Source organism: Malania oleifera, chromosome 8 (assembly GCF_029873635.1).
Source record: "Malania oleifera isolate guangnan ecotype guangnan chromosome 8, ASM2987363v1, whole genome shotgun sequence".
NCBI lineage: Eukaryota > Viridiplantae > Streptophyta > Magnoliopsida > Santalales > Ximeniaceae > Malania > Malania oleifera.
In genome coordinates, this window is record NC_080424.1 from 83,343,449 (window position 1) to 83,362,319 (window position 18,871).

Below are 18,871 nucleotides of genomic sequence, written 5' to 3' on the forward strand. Positions count from 1 at the left end.
ATTAATTTAAATAAAAATGTTTATAACACAATAAAAATGTCAAAAATTGTAACTAAAACTATCAATTATCATAATTAGTATTTATTAAATTGTAAAAAATAATATTAATTACCAAAAATATTAGTTAGGAATAATTAATAAAAAGGAATAATATTTGCATAATTTAATAATATATAATACAACAATTATAATAATTATCACCATACTCCAATGGGGTGTACAAAGATGACATGAACAATATCATAAAAAAATGGATTGCCTATCATTTTTTAGTGAAGGCCTAGTGTAGGCTTCTAATTAAGCATGCAAAAAAATTCTTTTCATTTTAGTATGTTATTGTATTAAATTATTAGCGGTTCAGATTTAATATGACATTCTAATAGTTTAACTTTATAACTCAAGTAGAAGACACTAATATATCTTAAAACAAGGAATGTAAAATAAATATAAATATAAATTATTTCACATGACATTGGGGGTAGTCAATTCCTTAAAATTATAGGATGTCCTTTTTATCACTGAGTAAAATTTATAGTGTTTTTTCGGATCAAAATTTTGCATGCGGAAGAAAAGAAAATAAAATTAAAAAAAATTATGAATTTCCATTATATTTTGCCTCTAAATTAATCAAATATTAATAAAAATAAAATTTTATTCTGAACTAATTAAAAAGTAAGAAAATTAAATATTAATGTGGCATAACATTAATTGTTTCCCAGTTATTTTACCATGTAATTTATCTTTTTAACTTTTTTGGTATCCAAACTTGATAAGATTGATTCCTTTGTATTTTTTTTTTTCTTTCTCTAACATTTTCCAGAGACTGCAAGACAACACATCATGGGTGACATAAGTTACTAGTATAAATTTGAAGTTAGAATATGAAGTGTATGAATAGAGCATATTTCATAAGATGTTTAGAAATTCATTTACCGTTATTAACTTAAGCATACTTGTATTTCTACTTTCCAACATCATGGAACACAATTGACCCACTTTTATCTAAAAAAAATATATTGAGCACACCGTATGTAGTATACGGGCAATGAAATTTGGTGGTACCATATTAATTTTTTTTACTGTTTATATATATGTATCCTTGAAACCAATGAGTTTCTTTTTCTTAATTGCAATATCATATATTCTTGTATCTTTTTGTAGATTAAAAATTTTTATTAGAAAATGACGAGAAGAGAAAACAAAAATAGAGAAAATAAAATAACATTGAGAGGAATTATATCATTCTCATATATTTCATTATTTGATATAGATTGCGCTGTTTCAATAAATTTTGAGAATGTATATAACACAATTTATTTAATAAAAATGTCAAAAATTGTAACTAAAGCTATCAATTATCACAATTAGTATTTATTAAATTGTAAAAACTAATATTAATTACCAAAATTATTAGTTAGGAATAATTAATAAAAAGGAATAATATTGGTATAATTTAATAATATATATTAATTATATATTACAATATCTTAATTATATGTTGAAACATAATCTTGATATTGTTGTTATGATTATTATATAAATTCAATTCATACAACATTTACGTCATTTTTAATTTGTGAAATGAAATTAGTTAGTAACAAAATGAAATAAATATTTAAATAAAAATAATCTCCAAATCAAGTGATAAAAAAATAAAATGTATGAGCAATTATGATATTTAAATTTTGCTAATAAAATTTTGTGAACACATGACAATTAAATTGTACAAAAACATGAAAAAAATAAAATAAAAAATGCAAATAAATGAAAACTAACCTTCGGATTTTTTGGATGCAGCTATGAACCCAAAAAATCCAAACCACACTATGAAACAAATCGAACTCAATGAAACAAATCCTAATTCAGTAAAACCAATCAAACTCAATGAAATAAATTTTGCTTTACAGTAAAGAAAAAATGCGTATCCCATTTTTTCCTTTAAATAACTTTCCTTGCCTGACTGTTCGAATGGTCACCTGCAATCCACTCCCGAACGATCACCAGCTCACCAAATGGTAACCTGCTCAGCTGCTCTGCTCCTATCGTCCTCTCTGCGTTTGCAAACAGAGCTCTGCAAGGTTTGCGAGTGAAATGAATGGGAAAAGACCAGATGAAGCAAATTTCGCAGGATGGACCTGCAAGATTTTCCATGTGTCATATGCCGTGCCATTTCCAAGAAAAATCTCGTAAAACTATCCTGCGAGATTTCTGTCACGCGTCATTAGGATACTGAGTGTCTTTTTAAATCTTGCAGGACGAAATGTGAGATTTTCTTGACCAGAGCTTTTAGTTTTCTGATTCGTGTTAACAAATCTCATGACACCAAACTGCGAGATTACGTGAGCATTTAGAGTATTATTTAATATTTTATTTTAATTCAATAATAAAATGAGAAAAAACTCTTGCTGGTGGCGAATCAAACATTGACCATAAAAATCAACGCCGTGACTATACTTGTGACGGAAGCTCAATTTTGAAAGATTTTCAAATTTTTAATTTTTTGTGATCGGCAATTCAATATTGACGTCTCTGTATTCTCCAGTACAGAATTTCTGTGAAAAACTTACATGCTACAGCTGTAATATGTAAACATGCATTTATTAAAATTGTTTTATTAGTAATCTGGTGAGGAAAATTGATTATGCGTGACATAATCTGGTGAGGAAAATTGTTTTCTTTTTCTGAATGTTTGTGACTTCATCAAACAGGAATTGGTCTTTCATAGAATTTCGAGGAAAATGGTTAACGCGTCCTTCAATGGCTGCGTTTCTCCGCAGCATGGGCTTTCAGCTCGTCGATCAAATCCTTCAAAGCAGAGCAGGACGATCCATCATCTTCCACAGCATTCCTTGCCTTCAGTCCCAGCTCCTCCGTTCGTCGGCGGATCTCCTTTGCTTCGTTCGAGTCGCTCATCAAACACCTCACTGCCATCTCTATCTTCTCCTTCCTCACCACTGGGCTCGTTACGGTGAACCCAGAGTTCCACGTCTCTGTCCCAACTTCTATTCCGATCTTCACCACTCGCGCGACGAATTTCTCGTTGTAGAACTGTTCTGCGAAGAGAGGCCATGTGATCATCGGTACGCCGGCGCTCACTGCCTCTATGACCGAGTTCCATCCGCAGTGAGTCATGAAACCTCCGACCGAAGGGTGGTCCAAGATCTGGACCTGTGGAGCCCACCCTCGTATAATCATCCCCCTCTTAGCTTCAACAATTCTTGCCTCAAACCCTTTCGGTAACCATCCTTCATCTTCTACCTCTTCTCCTTCTTTAGGATTTTCTCCCTTTCTCACCGCCCATATGAATGGGTGCTCTGAAGCTTCAAGGGCAGATGCAATTTCAATCAACTGTGCGTTGGGAAATCTTACCAAACTTCCGAAACAAACGTAGAGAACTGAATTGGGTTTCTGATTATCGAGCCAATCTAAACAGCTATGTCGATCGGGTGCGACCTTATGTTCGACGACTCTTGTGCAGAATAGTGAAAGTGGACCTAGAGGCCACCCTTTTCTTTGAATCACGTTCTTGAAATGGTTGACATAAGCGTGTTCAAGCTCGAAAAAAGTATTCGCAAGCGTGCCATAGCTCCGAAGTTCTGATTCCGTGATTCTGTTTATCAAATCTCCGTACCTGGTTTTGTTCTTGAGGTAATCTTGGATCTGGGACCTCTTCATCTGAATTGGGTCCGGGAGGCCTGGAATAACGAAGCTCTCGTTCTCGCGCTCCACCTTCTCGTGAGGGCAATAAAGCTTCGTGCTGTGCGAGACGCAGCGAAAGAAGAAGCTCGTCGGATTAAGAGACAGCCTCGGGATACCGAGATCCTCGGCCACATCAACCGTCCAAGGGAAGAACGTATCTGAAACGATGCAATCGGGGCTGTGACGTCGAATCAATTGTTCCATGGGGTTTTGGAGCAGAGCCACCGCGTGGTAAATTTTGGCGGTCATTTCCGGGGAAATAATTGCGTTGAAATTCTCGATTCCTTCCGGCAGCCCGACTTCTTTGGAGGGAAAATTGAGAATTCGGACGGAGATTTGGCGGCCGGCGGAGATGTCATGATCAATGGAGGCTTGGAATAGTTGGGCGTTGCATAGGGTGGTGATTACGGTGACGGCGACGCCTTCGGCTGCGAACAGTCTAGCGATTTCTACCATTGGGATCATGTGGCTCGGAGTGAGATATGGGAGGAAGAAGGCATGAAGTACTTCTTGGGAAGCCATGGTTGGGGAAGCACAAGCAGACATTGAGCTGGGTATATAATGTAAATGCTTGAGCCAAGAGCTCAATTTGTACAGGGAGCAGGATTCAAGCTGAGCACGAGGCTCGTGCCACGAGCTGCGCGAGCTGCTTGCAGCGACTATGTTCGATGGCTCCAGGTATTGACATGACTGTTGGCCAGTGATACGTTGTTGGTTTTCCTTGTGGGGCCCACTGCCTCGAAAAGGATATTATTATTATTTTTTCAAATGTTTTATTGACTTCCAGCGATATGCTATGTTGCCTAACTTTGTCATTCAATAAATAATTTTTTATCTTATTTCAAGTGTAATTGTTCAATTCAATTTAACTAATTAATCTTTAAATACATTACTAAAAATTTAAAAAAATTATAAGATTTATCATATAATTTTTTTATTTTTTAATAATATTTAAATGGAGAATCTAAAAATAAACAATAGATTTATTAATTTTTTTAATAATAGGGTTGAAAAAATTAGAACGAACTTTATTGTAGAGATCAACTTTTATTTTCCCTTTTTAGTTGTCAATAATTATGAAAAAAATGTCATCTAAATTTCTGCCTTTATATAATTTTGTTTTTTTAAAAAAATTAGAAGTAGAAATTCTCTGCAAGTGATCATACTCTAAAAATAATCACATTTTTTTTATAGTTGTATAGTAATTTAAACTATATTTATTATTATTATTATGACCCAAAAAAAATCAATTTCTTTGAAAACACTATTCATTTTTTCTTTGAGGATAAATCGTTATATTTTTTTTAAATTTAAACTATATTTATATATGTAGGATATATATATATATATATATGTATATATATAAAACCAAAAATAACTGATATGAAAAATCAATTTCTTTGAAAATACTATTTATTTTTTCTTTGAGGATAAACTGTTATACTTTTTAAAATTTTTAAAAATGCTTAATTATTTTTAAAAAATTGGTAATTTGTTTATCTTTTATTTTTAAATTTTTTAGATAATTATGTGTCCTTGAAACTAAATAATTATGATGGTGAGAGTTAGCAATTATAAGCGCATTATGTGTGTCATAAAATTAGTATGACACTATGGAAGCACAATTTCCATATACACTTAAATTATGAAATTAATGAGTCAAAATCATAAAATTTGTTGCATTGAATTTAGAATTTGTGATATTTTTTATGTTGCCAAAAAAAAAAAAAAAATCAATTATTGTTTGTATGACGTAAAGAATCCCAAAAATTTGCATTATTTTTATATCATTCGAGCACAAGTCTCTAAAAAAATTCATTTTCTAATAACTTTCTGTAGTTCTTTATTTTATTTTTTCTTGTTTATTTTGGTTTCTACTTTCTAGGGTTCACTTGAGTGTACCAACAAAAAAATTAATGAAAATTCATATAAATTTAAAATATACTTTTTAAAATTTAACCAGTTTGAAAATATACTTTTTTCAAGATAATAAATAAAATAATATTATTAAAATACACCAATAAAAAATATATTAAATCACATTTAAATTTATATAAATTTAAATTAAAAACTGAAAATTCGAGCTCCCAACAAGAATTGGGGTTCACTTGAGTGTAGGGTATGTGATGTGCCAGAGACTTCCCCGTTGTTGTTTGGTTTAGATTAATTAATGAGCAGTGAGTACCATGCACACACTCCAAGAATCAAGACATTGCATTTGAGCACCATGCGCACGCTCCAAGTTCACTCTGCCTACTCTGCTAGGCAGCATAGGATATCACACCAACCAAGGATGTCTCCTTCTCCTGTTCTACTTTATATACATATATATATATATATATATATATATATATATATATATATGGCTAAATGGAATGAGTGATTATATAAGTGAAAAAGACCAAAATGTACTAAATACGCATGTTCGGTTGACTGCACTTGAAAGTACAAATCCCTCCCGGTCGACCGAACCGGGACCTAGTCAATAGTTTGACCACAGCTCGGTCGACCGAACTCCCTAGGAGTCAACAAATTGACCTCATGGTCGACCGTGCCTAAAATGCATAACAATGCCCTCATCGACTGAGTTCCCACGTGTGAAAACTCAATGGTCTGGTCAACCGAACTAGTTAGTTTAAAAAGTTTCTGGTTGACTGAACTGCACTAAATAAAAAAATCGTCTTGGAACCTCCATGTCCGGTTGACCGAACTTGTAGTTCAATTTATGCTCGGTCGACCGAACTTGCACAAACTCGGTCAACTGAACTTCCTTCGGTTGACTAGTGCTTTCGGGTTGCCCCATTATTTTTACCGTGGTTAATATTTTTAAACGGGATTAACTTGGTTAAATTGTATTAAAACTTTTATAATAATTCCCTACATGTCCTAATGACTATAATTTTTCCAACTTCTATATATAACCCATCATTTACAAAGATTAACAAGGGATTATAGGATTTATGATTAAGAAAAATCCTTAGAAAATATTTTTGGCCCAAAATCCTCATACTCCTCTACTTCATTTTCTTTGAACATCCAAACCTAGAGAGAGTGTTTAGATTATTAGTGTTCCATTCTAAACAGCCCTATACTCTCATTGATATTTATATTGTTTGATTTTTCTTGAGAGTTTGGCTAGGGTTCTTCCCACAGATTTAACTTGATAAATCTTGTGCTGGGAAAACTCTTTAATTCGAGGATCTTTGCATTGTCATTGTAAGATTCCTTAAGTAATTATTTTTGTGTGCAAAATATTTTTCAAAGCTTGTTTTCAAACAACTCTTATTCTTGATACAATTTGAGAAAATATTTTTGAATTCATTTGAATAATATTGCTAACATCTTTGAAACACTAATATGATACTAAGATTTTATATACTTTTCTTTCAAAAATTAGTTTGCTTGAACACTCTTGTGCTTGACTGAGCATAATCATTATTTTGAGTGTAAATTGCACATATATACCACTGATCTTACAGTTCTTACATAATTGGTGTGGATTGATTATTGCTTGTGCTTAACGGCACATATCTGCTTAGTGTAAGAAGCATTTCTGTGTATGCAAAAATTTGTATATCAAATTTGTTGTATTCCAGACATGGGCCTAAAGAGGGAGACTAACCCTATTGAATAGTTCCGGACTGGCTCAAACTCGGTTAGGAAAGATAGGTGCGTCATTTTGGTATGGCGTGTTCGTTGAGGTTAACCCCTTGAACTGACCTAAGTGTAATCGGTGCCGCTCCACCCGTTAAGTGACCCTTTAGTGGAATCCTTTGGCTTGCGAGTTAGATGCAGGGATGTAGGCACAATTGGCGGAACCCCGATAGCATAGCGTGTGTGCATTTTATTTTTTCATAATTTATTTATCGCACGTGCATGTTATATAGTGAATGCCGCGCATGATTTAATTTTCGAACGTTATATTTATCTGTGTATTTGGAACTGTATAGACAAATCCTAGGTTGTAAATATATTGGTGTTAGATTAGTTAAACTTAGGAATAAATTTTAAAGTTCCAATTCATCCCCCCTCTTGGAAATACACCAAAGCTAACAATTGGTATCAGAGCCTTGTGACATTGACTTAAACGTTTTTGCTAAAAGATCGAGATGACTCTCATTGGTGTATCCCCATTCGGAGAGGGACAGTCACCTACTAGTCCTCCAGTGTTTTGTGGTATTGATTACACCACCTGGAAAATTAGAATGAGTGTATTTTTAAAATCTATGAGTTGGAGGGCATGGCAGGTGATTGTCAAAGGAATTTGTATGCTAGTAGAAAATGATTTTAATTTGATGCAGGCAAATTCATATGCCATGGACATGTTATATCTTGCATTAGATTCTGATATTTTTGTTTAGTTTGTGGCATGTCGGACTGCAAAGGATATCTAGGATGAACTCGAAAGGAAATATGGAGAGTCCTAGGAAAATGAGACCACCACTCAGGAAGTGGTAAATAATAGGGCAGATGCATTAACAGACAGTGAGGTATATGTTCCTATCTTAGCCTCTGTAGATGATTCTGTTGTTGAATGCTATGATATGCCAAATGATGAATCATCTATTGAATTTCATGATAATTCTATCAATAATGCATGTGATGATTCTTATACTGAATATTGCAATATATTGTATGATGAATCATCTGGTATTCCTTGAGATAAATCTGTTGACAAAGCATGCATGGATTCATATGGTAGATATAGAAATAAATCTTGTGATAAATCATATATTGAAACTTATGATGAAAGCATGCCCTTGAACAAAGAACTAGAATGTACTTTATTTAAAATTCATAAACTTCTAGTTAGGATATCTAAGTAGAAAATAATCTTTAAAAATGAGAATAAAAGGATAGCAAAGCAATTAGATGAATTAAAAGATTATCATGCTATTCTAGAGAAGAAAAAGATTGAGAAGATATTGAATATTAACTGCTTGGAAGAAAATGAAAAGAAGAATCACGATATACCCTTAGGAGCTAAAGGAAATAAATCTTTAAAAATGGTTCATTTTTTAAATCCCATAGTTACAAAAATGCCTTCTCAAGCAAAAAAAAAGATTGGTAAGTATAATCTTTCACGCATACATAAAACTTACTTATCTTATAAAATGATGTGGCACATTCGGTTTAATTGTTTATCTAGAAGTGCCAGTGGCTTGGAAAAAGAAATGATGTGGGTAATCATGAAGGAAAACCTTTCGAGACCAAAGGAAGAAAGAAGTCAAATTAAAATTTCATAACTCTTAGATTCTTCCTTAGTGCATAGGATTAGCCTTAGGGGATAGTGGTGTCTATAGGTTTGGGAAGTGGTGCTTACTTAAAATTCCAAATCTTAGTATATGCATTCACTATACACTATATTGAATACTAAGATCATTAGTAATTCAAGCAAAGATGCAATTCAAGCAAGATATCCAATATGAACTCAATTCATTTATATCATAATAATTGGATAAAATATGAAAGCATCGACTATAGCATACTTGAATGAAATCCACTTCCAAATGGACAAGACTTTCTTGCTTGATAAATAATTCTAGATGCTTAACTCATGCTTAAAGATAAATCATCTTAAGTTAAGCCACTATTGTCCATAACACAAGCGTGTGGTTTAGGGGATTTACCTCACACTATATATCATTTAATCCTAAACTCATCCTTGAACTTTAAAGCCTTAAACAAGTAGCAATCATTACTCTAGGCTTAAGCACTAATGATCACAAATGCCTATTATACAAGTGCTTATTTAAAAAAAATATCTCCTCTACTCACCAATTGTATCCTTGCTCTAAATCATGATCATGTCTTAAGGATACATTTCAATCACCAAAGAGAATCAATTATTAGTTATTCATATACTCCACATTGCTCTTTTCCAAAATAAGTTAGGACATATTCTTTAGAATTCTTACCTTCTGTAATGTCCTACTTCTACCAAAATACTCTTTTGTACCCATTAGTGATTTAAATTTTCAAAGAGTATTTATTTATCTTCCCTTCACAAGCTCTCAAATCATTAAGTCATATCCTTTAGAGCTTTATGTACTTAGAGATGAGTTGAATGGCTAATATGTTCACCTAGGTCTCAATCTAGATGAATGTGTAAAATTCAAGTAAACCTATGCATGTGCAATTTTAAGTCGAAAGTCATTCTAACTCGATCCTCTCTCACGCATTAAAATATTATAAGTAAAGAGGCAAACATAGGCTTATCATACTTAAACGAATATACGTTGTGACTTTTTGGTCAAATAAGCCTAAAGCATTCACGCCAAGATTAAACTATTGAAAATCTTATAACTCTTGGCTTAAGAAGTTGAAAAATTTAAAAAGACATAAAATGAGTTTAGTGCATAACTTAGGGAGAGCTTTTATCCTTCATATCTATATAAATTAAAATGCTCTTTTTATCTCGTAACATTTATGTCCATATGCTTTAATGAATAACAATATTATACTAAACTCATAACTATCCACCGTTGTTTATTGTTCATATTATATCTTGTTGGATAGTGATTTGTGATTATCTAGGTATTGAGAACTGTTATTGAATATGTTGTTTGATAATACTGGATTGCATGGAACACCATCTGCAAGGCTGTTGCAAAAACTTATTTACTTGCATGCTTGTATGAGACGCCAACTGCATGTCTGATGTAGTATGTCGTGTATTGCATGCTGGTTGCAGGTATAGGTTCTTGTGTTCCTTGAACTTAATTATAAATTACTAAATTGAACCTATTAGGTACAGGTTTTACAGTAAAATGTCTGATTTACAGACGGCATGCTGTCGAAATTTCAACAAGAATTTTTTCAAAATAAAACCTTCTACTAAAGATGATTATGATAAAATTAATGTTGAAACATTTTTGAAAGGATGAGTGAAACCAAATAGATAATTAAACTTCATCCTAGCATAATCATCAACCATTTAGAAAGGCTCAGATCCATCCCTATAGGAAGCACATAAATGATCCATATATATCACTTTTGTTTACTGAATATCAAGGCTATTGAGAATACCCTAAACATTATATCCAGTGCTTAAAAGTTTATGATTTGATATGGAATGTTCTTGGGTCATGAACATTATTGCATGCCTCAATATATACTCTTTGATGCATCTATGTTCTATAGGGACAACTATACTAATCAAGTGACAAATGCAATTGACAAATACTCAGTATAGTTGATTTTTAAGATTTGGATTGATGACTTATACTATTAAGCATAATGAAATTAATCTTTGGTTAGTATAAGTAGTTAAAGAATCTATGCACGTACTCAAATTGATAGAGGGAGCATCTAAACATAAATTTCTATTTGATTTTGCTCACAAGTATGCTTAGCTTATATCTATGGTGAACTCATCGTGGCATGTGATTGAATGGAATGTTTTTATTGAAAATCATAATCTGAAGCATGTTTATATTGCCACAGCTATTTGTGTTTGCCATATGATCTTGCTTTAAATTGTTTGACATCTTTATCATTGTGGTTGTGATTTTCTGGTTATATTTTAGTATGTTCTTAATGGACAAACTAGAAAACTTGTACTTGCTTGCCTTAAATTAAAATCTTATTTTTCCAGCAAGCAACCCCCAGTACTTTTTGCAAATATCAATGGGGATATATTTTTAATACCTGTATATATATTTTATGTATACTTACTGTATTATAGGAAGAAATGCTTTTCAATTAAACATGTTTTAGTTCTTACTTGTGTGCTAAAAGCTTTCATGACTTGTGGTATCTATGTTATTTTTTTGTTTGTTTAAAAATTTACAAAGGATGTTGCATAAGTGGTTTGGTAACTTCATATGAAAATGCATACGAACTAGTTAGACTATTTTTATGCTCAAACCTTCTTTTTGGTATCATATATCATGTGCCTTTAACTCAAATCTTCCATGGGTCTTATGATATGTCTCAATTGCAATGGTTTGTGTATATTTTTCGTCTAGCCTTATTTTCATGTCATTTAAATCATTTAAATGATGAGTTTTATTATTTGTGAGCTTAATTGTTGAAGTTATCTTTGTCATTCATTTTGCATTATATGACTATTATATTTCTTGAATGACTAAAAGTTAAACTTCTATTTTATGTTTTAAGAATATTAGACTATTTGAGTAAGTAGTTGTAGATATATTGTCAATTTATTACTCAATCAGGTCACTTGTATATAGGTATTTTTGGAAAAAATGTTCTGTTTTCAAACAGCATGCTGCCGAATTTTCTAAAAACCTTTTCCCAGACATATCTTGTATTTAGATGATTATTTGAATATATACTTAAATGTTTATTTAGGTCATTTTTGCTGTTGCCAAAAGGGGGAGAAGTAGACAAGTATTTGTCATCATCAAAAAAGGGGAGATTGTTGACCCTACGGGTCATACCCTGTTTGATTATGACAAATATTCAAGTATTTAATGTCTGTCGAGTTGATGTGCAGGTTTATTTTAACAATATCACATGATGGCACTCAGAGACCTGGAGGAAAATGAAGACCCTAGTTGAATATTCATTGTTGTAATTTATATTAATTTTAATTTGAGTCTGTAATATTTAAGTAAGAATGGTCTGTAATAATTAGTGTATATCATGCATGTAGAACTACAAAGCTCAAAGACTACAGAACGACTCTAGGTCCCTACACATCACTTGAAAATCAAATGACCATAGATGAACCTTAGGGAACAGTTAACCGACGCCGGATTTTTTTGGTGTCCTCAAAAAGACCTAAAATGACCCTAGGACACTCACACATGCACACACATATATATGGCTAAATGAAATGAGTGATTATATAAGTGAAAAGGACCAAAATGCACTAAATATGCATGTTCATTTGATCATACTTGAAAGTACAAATCCCTCCTGGTTGACCGAATTGGGACCTGGTCAACGGTTTGATCACAGTCTGGTCGACCGAACTCCCTAGGAGTCAACAAATTAACCTTAAAGTTGACCGTGCCTAAAATGCATAACAATGCCCTAGTTGACCGAGTTCCCACGTGTGAGAACTCAATGGTTTGGTCGACCGAACTAGTTAGTTCAAAAAGTTCTCGGTCGATCGAACTACGCTAAATAGAAAAATAGCCTTGGAACCTCCATGTCTGATCGACCGAACTTGCACAAACTCAGTCAACCGAACTTCCTTCGGTCAACCGGTGCTCTCGGGTTGCCCCATTATTTTTACCGTGGTTAATATTTTTAAATGGGGTTAACTTGGTTAAATTGTATTAAAACTTTTATAATAATTCCCTACATGTCCTAACGACTATAATTTTTCCAACTTCTATATATAGCCCATCATTTGCAAGATTAATGAGAGATTAGGATTTATGATTAAGAAAACTCCTTAGAAAATATTTTGGCCCAAAATCCTCATACTCCTCTACTTCGTTTTCTTTGAACATCCAAGCCAAGAGAGAGTGTTTAGATTATTAGTGCTCCATTCTAAATAGCCCTATACTCTTATTGATATTTGTATTGTTTGATTTTTGTTGAGATTTTGGCTAGGGTTCTTCCCACAGATTGAACTTGATAAATCTTGTGTTGGGAAAACTCTTTAACTTAAGGATCTTTGCATTGTCATTGCAAGATCCCTTAAGTAATTATTTTTGTGTGCAAAATATTTTTTAAAGCTTGTTTTTAAACAACTCTTGTGCTTGATACAATTTGATAAAATATTTTTGAGTTCGTTTGAATAAAATTGCTAACATCTTTGAAACACTAATCTAATATTGAGATTTCATATACTCTGCTTTCAAAGATTAGTTTGCTTGAACACTCTTGTGCTTGACTGAGTATAATCATTATTTTGAGTGTAAATTGCACATATACACCACTGAGCTTACAGTTCTTACATAATTGGTGTGGATTGATTATTTTTTGTGCTTAACGGTACATATCTGCATAGTGTAAGAAGCATTTTCGTGTACGCAAAAATTTGTATATCAAATTTGTTGTATTCCAGGCACAGGCCTAAAAAGGGAGACTAGCCCTATTGAATAGTCCTATACTGGCTTAGACCCGGTTAGGAAAGTTAGGTGTGCCACCCTAGTAAGGCGTGTTGGTTGAGTTCAGCCCCTTGAATTGACCTAAGTGTAATCGGTGCTGCTCCACCCATTAAGTGAGCCTTTAGTGGAATCCTTGGGCTTGCGAGCTAGAGGCGAGGACGTAGGCACAGTTGGATGAACCTCAATAACATATCATGTGTGCATTTTATTTTTCCATAATTTATTTATCACATTTGCATGTTATATTTTGAATTCCGCGCATGATTTAATTTTTGAACGTTATATTTATTAGTGCATTTGGAACTGTAGAGATAGACCTTAGGTTGCGAATATACTGCTGTTAGATTAGGTAAACCTAGGAATAAATTTTAAAGTTCCAATTCACCCCCTTCTTGGGAATACACCCAAGCTAACAAAATCCCCCCCTATCAATCCCTCCGGTTCAAGATGAAGATGTCACCATCAGGACCAAGTCATCAATTAGATGGCGTACGACAACCACGGAAGTTAAAGGTCCCCACCATTAATGCTTTACGCCAAAGGAAAGTGTTTGGGCAAAACCCCTGAGTTTTTTCAGGCAAACCCCGGAGGATGTCACCTTTGTTTTATTTTAAGAAAATCTCACTAGATGGTCCAGCAAGATTTGCTTCCCACATGTCGACGTCTCAAATGCCTTGACCTTTTAAATCTCGCTGCTTGGTCTAGTGAGATTTGTTTAAATCTCGTTGGACCAAGCAGCGAGATTACATCAGAGTCATTCTTGGAATTATTTTCCCAAATAGGATATTATTTAATATATTATTTTAAAATAAAGATAAAATGGGAAAAAAACTCCAAAATCTGGAGCATTCTATTCTATTCGTATTCAACTTCTCTCACTTACAGAAGCTCAAGTCTTCACGCAGCAAGCCACAGTCCCTCCATTCTGGTCTCCACTCATAGTACCTCACCAGCTCCTCATGCTTGCAGCCAGTGTTGGTTGTCTTCTTCGCTACAGCAACCTGCTGCTGCCCCTCTCTCTTGCAACTCCGGCTCTGAATTATTATTATTATTATCAGCATATTAGGATTTTTCGGTGTTGCTCTACTCTGGTTTTTGTTTTTGGAAGCTTTGTTTTCAATATTTGGTGAGGTCTTTCATCTTATTATATTTGTTATATACTTTTGTATATTTGCAAGGCTTGTGCATTTTGTATTCACTTGTACAAACTTGGTGATAGTGGATTTTGATCGTCGTGTCCCATGACGTACCTTAATATTAGAGGGAACCATGTTAAATTTATTCTATCTCATTTTATTTATTTATTTTACATTACACCATTGATTTATTTGTGAGATTCACTCATATTTTTTCCCAACAAGTGGTATCAGAGCCTTATTATTTGGATTGTGTAAATCATGGATGGTAATGTTGGTCATATGATTAGCTTCAATGGAAGCAATTGGGTAACTTGGAAAACCAAAATGCAAGATATTTTATTTTGTAAAGATTTGGATGGACCTAAGGTGATAGCCGAAAGCCTTAAAACATGAATAATGATGAGTGAAATTGGCTTTATAGAAAAGTCGTTGGTGTCATCTATCAATGAATGGATGATAGTTTTTTTCATCTTGTTTCTACTGAAACTTTGGAATATGAATTGTGGAAAAAATTGGAGGGTCTTTATGATAGAAAGTCGGTTACAAATAAAGCTTTTGTTTTCCTAAAATTTGTGAACTTGAAATATAAAGATGGTGGTCTTATTGTTGAGCATTTAAATGAGATGAAAAATATTATCAATCACCTTGCTACTATGAAAATAGTTTTTGATGATGAGTTGTTGGTTCTAATGCTTCTTAGATCTTTGCCAAAAAGTTGGGAGACTTTGGTTGTGACAGTTAGTAATTCGGCTCCCGATGGAATTGTTAGTATAAACCATATAACCAACAACTTGTTGAATGAAAAAATTAGAAGAAAATTAGTTGGCTCTTCTCATTTAGAAGCACTTGTGACATAAAATTGGGGGAGAGGTAGAAGCAAGAGTAGATCTTCTCATCGTAATGATAAATCAAAAGGCCAGTCTAGCTCAGTTTCAAAAAGGGATATTGAGTGTCACTATTGTCATAAGAAAGGACATATGAAGCGGGAGTGTAAAAAATTGAAATTCAAGGAACAAAACAAAGAGAAAAATTTTGAGAAACAGCATGAAGATACAACTTCAGTTGCATCTGATGGTGATCTTATGGTAATTTGTGATGAAAGTTGCATTAATTTGACAAGTCAAGAGACTATTTGGGTTATTGATTTCGGTGCATCATGTCATATCACTTCTCAGGATGATTTTTTCACTTCCTATTCTAAAGGAAGTTAAGGAGCTGTTCGGATAGGAAATAAAGGTTTATAAAAAATTTTTGGTTTGGGAAATGTTTGCTTGGAAACAAATCTTGGACGCAAGTTGGTGCTTAAAGATGTGAGACATATACCTGACATTCAGCTAAGTTATATCTATCGAAAAGATTGATGATGAAGGGTTTGACAACCATTTTGGTGATGGAAAATGGAAGCTCACAAAGGGTAATTTGGTGGTGGCTAAAGGCAAGAAGACTAGTATGCTTTACATGATGTAAGGTAAAATTGGTGATGGTGTTGTGAATGCAATTGTGAGTCACTTTTCCACCAATTTGTGGCATAAGTGGCTTGGTTAGATGAGTGAAGAAGGAATGTAAATTTTTTTAAAAAAGAAGCTTCTACCTAAGATTAAAGGCACCCGTTTTAAAGCTTGTGTTCATTGTTTGACCGGTAAGCAACATAGATCTCCTTTTGGTACATAGTTTGTTACTATAAAATCTAATGTTCTAGATTTGATACATTCTGATGTATATGGTCCTTTGAAAGTTAAGTCTTATGGTGGTGCACTTTATTTTGTTACTTTTATTGATGATTGTTCAAGAAAAGTTTAGGCTTACACTTTGAAAACTAAAGATCAAGCTTTAAATGTGTTTAAGCATTTTCAGGTCAAAGTTGAAAGAGAGACCAGAAAGAAGGTGAAATGTGTGTGTCGGATAATGGTGGAGAGTACATTGGCCAATTTGATGCATATTGTTATAGCCAATACATTAGACATCAAAAGACAGTCAAGAAAACCCCTCAACAAAATGGAATTGCTGAAAGGATGAACCACACCATAGTGGAGAGAATGGGATGTATGCTCTCTCATACGAAGTTGCCAAAATTATTTTGGGGTTAGGAAATAAGGATGGCGGTGGAATTGATTAATTTGTATCCTTCAAATCCTCTACTGGGTGAAGTTCCTAAAAAAATTTGGAAAGACAAGGATGTCACTTATGATCACTTGAAAGTGTTTGGTTGTCATGCATTTGTTCACATCCCAAAAGATAAAAGATCCAAACTTATTGAAAAGACAAGGCAATATATTTTTCTTGGCTATGGGCATGATGAATTTGGATATAGATTGTTGGATTTGGTTGACAAGAAAGTTGCTAGAGGCCAGGATGTTGTATTTTTTGAAGATCAAACAATTGAAGATTTTGGCATGGTTGAGCAATCACAATTTAAAGGGAATGATTTTGTTGACTTAGAGTCACCTTCTCCACCTTTGGAACATGATGAAAATATGGAAGATGTTCATCCATCTCTTGAAGATATTGGAAATGATGAAATTCCTAGTGATGTCGAAGATGAAAATGAGGGGGAGCAACAAGTTTAAGAGCAATCTATATTGAGAAGATCTTCAAGAGAGTCAAGACCTTCAACTAAATATCCATCAAGTGACTATGTTACTCTAAAGGATCAAGGGGAGCCCAAAAACTATCAAGAAGACATGAAACATGAAAATAAAGTTGAATAGATAGAGGTTATGCAAGAGGAAATGGAGTCCATATTTGACAATCATACTTATGATATGGTTAAACTTCCTCTTGAAAAAAAAAAATTTTGAAAAAGAAATGGGTGTTTAGGTTGAAAAATGATAGAAAGAATCTCTGGTACAAGGTTAGGCTTGTGATAAAAGGCTTTGGTCAGAAAAAAGGAATTGACTTCGATAAAATATTCTCATCGGTTGTGAAGATGTCATTTATTCGGGTTGTTCTTGGCATGGCAGCTGTTCACTTTTTGAGTCCGCTCCCTATTTTGATGCTGAAAAAGCATAAGTTCTTATGTTTATTTTTAAGTGCCTGAACAGGTTTAAAATTCAGCACATGATGAGTCCCTAAAATGCATGATTTGAGAACCTTATTTATTTTTGTTTATCCTCATTTTACTATGTAATTTCCCAGAGTTATTATTGTTCAGAGATATGAAAGGTTTGTTTGTATTTTCAGGAAAAATAGGTTAAAACCATGGATGTAGGCATTACGAGAAGTTAGGAAGGATTTGGAGGACTCAAAACTCAAATCAGATGCTCAGCCAAGCTTCTGAAGCTTTAGATTATCAAGGGACAAAAAGATGATGCCTGACTAGGTGGTGCGACTAGCAACACATAGGGGCGAGTTAGTCTTCCACCATAGACTCCAAGGTTTAGACTGAGATCAAAATGCTACAAGGTTCGACCAAGTGACTCTCCATGGTGACCATGTCAAGATACTAAGACAGAACTGAGAGCAAAATTACCGAGAGCCTCGACTAAGTGTTCAAGTGAGAGACCTTAAGAGGCGACTATGTTGAGTTCTTGAGATTTCCTGAAGATCAAGATCCTGCAAGTGTTGACCATCAACTCAACCAACAAGACCTTGAGGCACGACATAGTCGAAGACATTAAAGATTTGAATTCCTGATTTCCCATGAGTCTCGACTAAGGCGTGCACAATAATGACATAAGGGTGACTTAGTCGACAACAACGATCTTCTGCATGAGATTTGCTGCAAACTTTCCTAACTTGTAAAACAAACGTAGTAAACCCTAAAGCCTATAAGTATTTGCTATGAGCATGAGCTCTGGGTTCCTTTTTGGCCTCTCCTAGGTTAGTGACAAACTTAAGATGTCATTAAAAGCCACTTTAGATTAGGAGTAGAGTAGATTTCAATTCCTGTTTTAGTTTGTGCATGAAGTGTAGAGACCTGGAAAATAATAGAAATTAAATAATAGAGAGAAAAAGAGATAAATGGAAGAAAGGAAAATCCAAAAAGGGGACAAAGCACGGTTC

At 33.6% G+C, this 18,871-nt stretch overlaps 1 protein-coding gene across 1 annotated transcript; it reads right to left on the reverse strand.

Moving 5' to 3' along the window:
* Positions 1-2,754: 2,754 nt before the first annotated feature.
* LOC131162777 (probable UDP-glucosyl transferase 73B6) lies at positions 2,755-4,245 on the reverse strand. The gene has a single exon (XM_058119377.1). It carries the CDS (start codon positions 4,243-4,245, stop codon positions 2,755-2,757), a length of 1,491 nt encoding a protein of 496 aa, XP_057975360.1.
* Between the last annotated feature and the right edge of the window lie 14,626 nt (positions 4,246-18,871).

Coding starts and splice junctions, on each gene's coding strand:
- LOC131162777 (XM_058119377.1), bottom strand. CDS start 4,245: ATGTCTGCTTGTGCTTCCCCAACCATGGCTTCCCAAGAAGTACTTCAT.